The 8,193-nt window shown below is 52.3% G+C and overlaps 1 protein-coding gene across 1 annotated transcript in view; it reads right to left on the bottom strand.

Annotated features, from left to right (window-relative positions):
- Positions 1 to 928: 928 nt before the first annotated feature.
- Positions 929 to 8,193, bottom strand: part of trrap (transformation/transcription domain-associated protein) — a 59,246-nt gene continuing 51,981 nt past the window's right edge. The window contains 7 exon segments of the mRNA XM_055057790.1: positions 929 to 1,893; positions 4,107 to 4,301; positions 4,476 to 4,679; positions 4,776 to 4,960; positions 5,092 to 5,309; positions 5,383 to 5,608; positions 7,567 to 7,828. Coding sequence (XP_054913765.1) covers positions 1,609 to 1,893; positions 4,107 to 4,301; positions 4,476 to 4,679; positions 4,776 to 4,960; positions 5,092 to 5,309; positions 5,383 to 5,608; positions 7,567 to 7,828 — 1,575 coding nt within the window. The 3' untranslated portion in view covers positions 929 to 1,608.

Below are 8,193 nucleotides of genomic sequence, written 5' to 3'. Positions count from 1 at the left end.
TCTCTGCATTCTCAGCACTCCTTCCTCCTCTGAGTGCAAGATTTAATTTGTCTGGTGAAATCAGGACTGGCAGCTTGAGCCCAGCTTCACTCCAAAGTGAAATTGGACAGGAGCCTCAGCGTTAAACCTGCCTCACCTTGACAGCAGCATGGGAGAGGAGGATCATATTTCTATCATTTAATTTTTATCAAACTCAATGATAGAAAGGTTCTCCTGTAGCAGTGAATGTTGCATGACTCTACAGAGGCCTCTGACTGAACCTGTCGTCGAGCGATGCTGCAATCGGATCAGATCGTTGGACTTCCTTCTCATTTTCAGGTTTTATTTGAAAGTTGAGCCTCGTTTCATCTCCATGAGCCTCTATGTTGTTCGTGGTCAATCTAAATTTATCTCCATAAAATATGAAAATCCTGAATTTTCTCCTCAATTTCTGACCATAACTGGATGCTGTTAAACTTTCCCTGAACACGAGGAGCTCCACCCTCCCGTCTCTCTGCCTCATTACCTGGACAGGCCTGTTAGCATGCTGTTAGCTAACAGGCATGCTAATGTCGTTAGCATTAGCATGGTAACAGCATGCTAATGCGTTCCGACAGCAGCTGGCGGTGGGGAGGTGGAGGAGGGCGGAGGTCCTACAGAGATGGCTGAGGATCAATCTGGAAGCAGAAATGTTTCCAGCTTTTGCTTTGATTTCCATAAAATCAGCATCATCAGAAGTCATGGAGCATAAACCATCAGACTCTGCTGCTAACGTCCATAAACTGAGGAACATCATGTTTTCCTCACCAGGAAAAGCTCCATTGATTGTATGTTTGAGCAGCAGCTGCAGATACATCCCATAATGATCAGAGGAAGTCGGAGCAAAATGTGACAAGAGACGTTGGAAAAGTTAGTGAAGAATCAGCAGCAATAATTTGAGTTTAGCCTGTCAAGAAAAAACACGACGGTTTATTCATATGTTCATAATGTTAGTCATTCATTTAGCAAACGGCTTCGGTTGAAGCTGAGCGCCAAACCAACATGGAGACAAACATTTAGCTCCACACTCAGTACTGATCTCAGCGGAACCAGAAGGTTCTGAAACAGAACCACTTTGGGCCGGAGCAGCAAATACGGAGGACAACAGAACTTCACCAGATCCAAGATGTTCTGGAGTCCATCGGAACCGGTGGGAACTGGTGGGAACCCAACAATCAGAAACTCAGAGCTTCTTAATGATAAAAATGTCATTTTATTCCAACGGGTCGGTTCTGTACAGGAGAGCAAAGAAACGCAGACGATGGATTCCTCCTCATCATCAGCGTGACCTTTGACCCTAAAATATTCCTCATTCAACAGGAAGCAAAAATACACATTTTACAAGATTTGACTCCTTGATGGGCATAAAAACAAAGAGGAATTTCCTGCAGTGGTTCTGGTTCTGGTTGGTTCTGGTTGGGATCCAGAGGCAGAAAGAGAACCTCTGCAGACGGAACCAATGGACCCAATGGACCCAATGGACCTGTGGTTCTGACTTGATCAACTCGAGTCTGAAATCAAAAGGTGGGCAGAGCTTCAGCTCCAGGGACCCGAACCATCAGAACCGGCCCGGCCCGGCCCGGCCCGGTCTCAGAGCCAGGGGTGCCACGCCGGGTCCATGCGACACAGGTTGTCCAGGCTGTTGGCCGCAGCCACCAGCGTGTTGACCTTGCTCTCCCCGCCCTCGAACTGGGCCAGGTTGTGGAGGCGGGTCATGATGGCGGTGACCGCCTTCTGGACCAGCGACACCAGCTGCTGGGAGTCCATGTTCTCCGGCTGGCCGGCCGGCGACAGCGGGACCGACGTGTCCTCCTGCGTCTTCTTGTGCCACGCTATGATCTCGTCTCGAAGCACCGCCTTCAGGACGCCGTCCACCTGGGACGGAGCAGAGAGACGGGTCAGAACCTCGGGATGCTCCAACCAGAACCGTGTTCGGACCGCGCTGTGAAGTCAGAACATTCCGGCTGCTGGACCCAAACTGAGTCGGACGCCAGGAAGACTAAACGTCACTGGACCCCCTGCTGAGAACCGGTTGAGTCTGTCTGCAAAAATATGTCATAGACATGAGAACATCTGTTACTGGGAGACACTGGGAGTCACTGGGAGTTACTGGGAGACACTCGGAGTCACTGGGAGACACCCGGAGTCACTGGGAGTCACTGGGAGACACTGGGAGTTACTGGGAGACACTGGGAGTCACTGGGAGACACTGGGAGTCACTGGGAGACACTGGGAGACACTGGGAGTCACTGGGAGTTACTGGGAGACACTGGGAGTTACTGGGAGTTACTGGGAGACACTCGGAGTCACTGGGAGTCACTGGGAGACACTGGGAGTCACTGGGAGTTACTGGGAGACACTGGGAGTCACTGGGAGACACTGGGAGTCACTGGGAGACACTGGGAGTCACTGGGAGACACTGGGAGTCACTGGGAGACACTGGGAGACACTGGGAGTCACTGGGAGACACTGGGAGTCACTGGGAGTCACTGGGAGACACTGGGAGTCACTGGGAGTTACTGGGAGACACTGGGAGTTACTGGGAGTTACTGGGAGACACTCGGAGTCACTGGGAGTCACTGGGAGACACTGGGAGTTACTGGGAGACACTGGGAGTCACTGGGAGACACTGGGAGTCACTGGGAGACACTGGGAGACACTGGGAGTCACTGGGAGTTACTGGGAGACACTGGGAGTTACTGGGTTACTGGGAGACACTCGGAGTCACTGGGAGTCACTGGGAGACACTGGGAGTCACTGGGAGTTACTGGGAGACACTGGGAGTCACTGGGAGACACTGGGAGTCACTGGGAGACACTGGGAGTCACTGGGAGACACTGGGAGTCACTGGGAGACACTGGGAGACACTGGGAGACACTGGGAGTCACTGGGAGACACTGGGAGTCACTGGGAGACACTGGGAGTCACTGGGAGACACTGGGAGACACTGGGAGTCACTGGGAGACACTGGGAGACACTGGGAGTCACTGGGAGTTACTGGGAGACACTGGGAGTCACTGGGAGTTACTGGGAGACACTGGGAGTTACTGGGAGACACTCGGAGTCACTGGGAGACACTGGGAGTCACTGGGACACTGGGAGACACTGGGAGTCACTGGGAGTTACTGGGAGACACTGGGAGACACTGGGAGTCACTGGGAGTCACTGGGAGACACTGGGAGTCACTGGGAGACACTGGGAGTCACTGGGAGACACTGGGAGTTACTGGGAGACACTGGGAGTCACTGGGAGACACTGGGAGACACTGGGAGACACTGGGAGTCACTGGGAGTCACTGGGAGACACTGGGAGTCACTGGGAGTCACTGGGAGTCACTGGGAGACACTGGGAGACACTGGGAGTCACTGGGAGTCACTGGGAGACACTGGGAGTCACTGGGAGACACTGGGAGTCACTGGGAGACACTGGGAGACACTGGGAGTCACTGGGAGACACTGGGAGACACTGGGAGTCACTGGGAGTTACTGGGAGACACTGGGAGTCACTGGGAGTTACTGGGAGACACTGGGAGTTACTGGGAGACACTCGGAGTCACTGGGAGACACTGGGAGTCACTGGGACACTGGGAGACACTGGGAGTCACTGGGAGTTACTGGGAGACACTGGGAGACACTGGGAGTCACTGGGAGTTACTGGGAGACACTGGGAGTCACTGGGAGACACTGGGAGTCACTGGGAGACACTGGGAGTTACTGGGAGACACTGGGAGTCACTGGGAGACACTGGGAGACACTGGGAGTCACTGGGAGTCACTGGGAGACACTGGGAGTCACTGGGAGTCACTGGGAGTCACTGGGAGACACTGGGAGACACTGGGAGTCACTGGGAGTCACTGGGAGTCACTGGGAGACACTGGGAGACACTGGGAGACACTGGGAGTTACTGGGAGACACTGGGGCCGGGCCAAGCTGCTGGCTGGAAGCCAAGGCACCAGAAGGTTCTGAACCACTTTTCGGTCTGCTGTGAATGGCTCTGTGTCGCTGCGTCACATGACGTCCTAGTCAAAGTGTAGAGAGCCTGAAGGCTAAACCTGCAACCCAGAGATGAGCCCGGCCCGGTTCTGGTACCTTGAAGTTGGGCTGGGCGAAGCACCGCGCCACAGCGATCATGGAGGCGGTGAGCGGCCCGGAGACGCCGATGGTGGTCAGGAACTCGGAGATGTTTGGCGTCAGGCGGAACGGAACCGGCCGGTTGGCGTCCAGGTCGCCGGTGGCGTCGTTGATGTCGAAGCGGAAGTAGGAGACGTTCAGCTTCCCCGTATCCTAGGAAACGAAGACAGATGGCTGAGGTCAGAAGGTGACAAACACCTGTCCTCTGCCTCAAGAAGACACGAGACCGTCCTCCAGCTCCGGGTTCCGTCCGTCACTGGCGTTTCCGAGGTCCCTGAATGCGTCACGGAGGTATAGATTGTCCCAGACGGCGCCGCTCCGTCGTACCTGCGCGATCTGCAGCATCTCCGGGTTGAGGCGGTTCAGGTGCAGCATGAACTCGGCCAGGCCGATCAGCGCCAGCTGGATGGTGAACATCTTGCGGAAGGTCCAGTAGTCGGTGGCGTTGGGGAAGGTGTGCAGCGCCCACTCCTTCAGCATGCTGCGGGGAACCATGTTGCCCTGCACCTCCTTCAGGATGTCCCTCAGCACCTGCAGGCGACAGCAGCGTTACAAACCCGCTGTCCAAACCGCGCCCGTGGATCAGCTCGCTGGGTGTGGCGCCGAGCCGCGGCCCGGGTTCAATACCTGGTGGCTGGCCTGCGTTCCTCTGGCCTGCACCGTCGCCAGGCGGTCATAGTACCGTGAGATGGGATTGTCGTGCTCGATGCCTTTCTTGGCGCAGCGCTGCTTGTAGATCTCCACCAGCGACAGCGAGGACGGGTTGTCCTCCACCAGACGCATCTGAGGCGAAACCGCAACCACTCGCGGAACTGAGGAGGAAACAGGAAGTGAGGAAACACCGAGGCGCTGCGAGGAAAAATCTAAAGACTGGAACACCGGAAAGAACCGGAGCCCTGCAGGAAGCAGGCTCCGCAAAGGCTGAAGAGGTCGGAGGTCGTACCGGTGAAGAAGAGGTGCCTCTTGGTGGTCTCCTTCCTCTTCTCCAGGCAGGGGTTGAGCAGCCGCAGCAGCTGCAGCACCCGCTCCTCGCGGCGCGACTCGGTCAGACAGGCGTCATTCATCACCAGGTACGGGTAGATCTTCCCGTTGTGGCCGCGGATGTAGAGGCGGCGCGCGGCCGTGTTGTGCTTCTGGACGATTTCCACGCGGGGCATGAACCTGCAGAGGAGGAGCAGGCGTGACGGAGGCACGGGTCGCTGCTCCTCAGCTGTGTGGCGAGAACGGCGCCTACCTGGCGATCTTGATGTAGTAGTGCGTCGGTTTGGGCATCAGGAACTCTCCGGGGATTTCCACCTCGGCGGTCTGAGCAGAAAAGTTGCTGAGGAAGCGACATTTCTCCTCGATGAGGAAGAACTTTGGAAGCTGCTTGGTCTTGGCCTCCAGGATCTTGATCCACTTCTTCAGCTTGGAAATCAGGTTGTGGAGCTTCATGGAGCCGGGAACGCTGAAGTCAAAGTCTGTGAGAGGAAGAAAGATTTTCATTTGAATATTCATCCAAATCAGGGCGGAAACAGAGACTGGAGCTTGTAAAGAACTGGTCCGCACAGCCAGAGGAAATCTACTGAATCTGTTTCAGGATGATGCTGCTCAGCTTCTCCTGTGGATCCATGAAACCTGGAAAAGTTTCCGACCCACCGATCCCGCTCTGTGCCGGCTGATCGCTCAGCAGGAGACAATCTGTTCAGAGTCACCATGCTGCAGAACGGCAGCAAAGCAACAGTTTACAGTCTTAATGTCAGACTCCTGACGTCAGGGACCCGGGGCCTCCGTTAAATATTAACCATCTATTGGTTTACCAAACTGATCTGGCTTTTCTTCCATTTGAAAATCAAATCTATGTATGGTTTACCATCAAAAACATAAAATATAATCACAGCATAATGTGATAATCACAAGGGGCCTCCTCCGTGACGCGTTCAGACGCACAAAAAATGTGCGGCGCCATATTTTACGCACAAGTCTGCATGTATAAAAATGAACTGTGCATCAAAGTTGGCGTAAATTTTTCCATGGCGTGAAAATGTTCAGCAGCCACACAAACATTTTCTGTGGACAATAAACTACAAACCAAAATCCACTGAAACCTGATGACCTTCAGTTATTTAGAGCAGGAAGCATCAAACCCCATGATTTTAATATTTGAGTGTTTAAAAGATGAAACTGAACCGATTTATCCTCAGTAACAAAGTCAAGAAAATAAAACAAAGATGTGAAAACATCACAACATGGAAATAATACATTTACTCAGTTTGTCTCATAAAGACAAAACGATTCGTCTGAATGAATCAATGACTCATTTATTCAAGAGAAACCAGGGCTGATCAATAGGTTTGATTATTGAAGGTGATCAATAATCTCAGCAGCTACTGTGGCTCTGATGAAGAACATGGAGCCATTGATCAGAGATCATATTGATCTGCTGGTTTATTGGCGTTTAGATTGATCCAGACTGATCATCCTGGGACTCTGAGCAGAACTTGAAGCAGGTACCAGTTCCGGTACTGGTTCCAGTACTGGTTCCAGTACCGGTTCCGGTCCGGCTGGCCCGCCTTGTGGACAGAAACATCTCTACCCTGTAGCTTCTGCTCTGCTTGCTGTATTCAGGTTTAAAGCGGCTGCAGGTCTCATCATTTATGTCTTTTTTATTTTTGTGACCTTCTGAGCCCTGAAAGCACCTTTTAAATAATAATAATAATTATTATTATTATTAATATTTATGCTACAAATAAGGACGTTGCCATAGTTCAGGGTATTTCTACTAAATTACATTCATATGTATTGATGGAGGCGACAGGTGGAGCAGCAGCTGGAGTCTTTTCTAAAGTTGATCCTTCAGGCCTCTGGATTGGTTCACTGGAAAGCTACTGACCTTTGACCTTTCATTTATTTAAACTGACTGGAACGACTTGATGTTTGCGACAACATGGCGTCTCTCCATGGCAACCACAGCCTGCAGACTCAGCGCTGCCTCTAGTGGATCATGGAGGAAATCACATCCAGCTGGAAATAAAACACCTGGAACCGGTTTAAACTGGGCCGGTGACCTGCGGTCCGGTTCCCTCATGCAGAGCAGAACCAGGCCGCAGCTGCAGCAACAGCAGAGAATCTGGGACACTTTTCTCTCAGCTGCTCAGAGAAACTAAACCGTCTGGTTCTGGTTCTGGTTCTGGTCCGAGAAAGGAGAAAACTCAGATTTAGTTCGTGGCAAATCTGAGTCAAACTGGTGGAGTAAAACCCTGACTTGTGCTGCAGAAACATGCCAAATGATTTTCCAATATAAATCTGAAAAGTGTGGCGTGCATTTATTTTCATATTCCTCCCCCCCAAAAAATATGAAATGAGTCGAGGGGAGCTAGTTCTCTCTAAAAATGCCACAATTAGTGAAGAGACCCGCCGGGTGTGTGCCGGAGCCAACCTGTGGTGAACTGGCCCTTCATCTTCTGGAAGACGGGATCCTGAGCGGTGGCCTGGGCCCGGCGGGCCAGCGACTCTGAAGCGGCGCTGGAGAACATGGTGGACACGTTGGACACGTTCTCCAGGCCCACGCCGAACGTGCTCACCAACTTCTTCACAAAGTTCAGCGTGTGAGGCGTGATCTTGGCGTCCGACACGGCGCCGCTCTTCTCAAACGCCACAGAGTAGCATTTAGCTAGGCCCTGCTGCAGCTGCCGCAGCACCTGCAGGAGGGGGAGGAGGGTTAGACCTTCATCAAGAGCACGTTTCACTGACAGGAAGGTGAGGATGAAGAGTGAATTGAGCAGAGACGGGGCGGTTGAGAAACATAAAACAACTTCTCTGGTCATTTACATATTCAGCTGCGATGAACAAATATTAAGAATATGGATTTTAATGCATTTATTTAGATTAATTATGTAGATTTTAAAGTGTTCAAACAATAAGCAGCAATAACTGCATTTTTTACACTTTAAGGTTCTGCCTGGAAGCCTGATGCTAAAGCTACATCGCTAACAGCAGCGATGGAGGCCGATTCTCTCCATTAGTTTCTGTTTCTAAAGATCTGATTAGACAATGGAGGAGACTA

Source organism: Poeciliopsis prolifica, unplaced genomic scaffold (genome assembly GCF_027474105.1).
Source record: "Poeciliopsis prolifica strain line A6 unplaced genomic scaffold, Auburn_PproV2 SCAFFOLD049, whole genome shotgun sequence".
NCBI classification, from domain to species: Eukaryota; Metazoa; Chordata; class Actinopteri; order Cyprinodontiformes; family Poeciliidae; genus Poeciliopsis; species Poeciliopsis prolifica.
The sequence above is the reverse complement of the archived record's forward strand: the minus strand, read 5'-3'. Positions and strand labels throughout refer to the sequence as shown.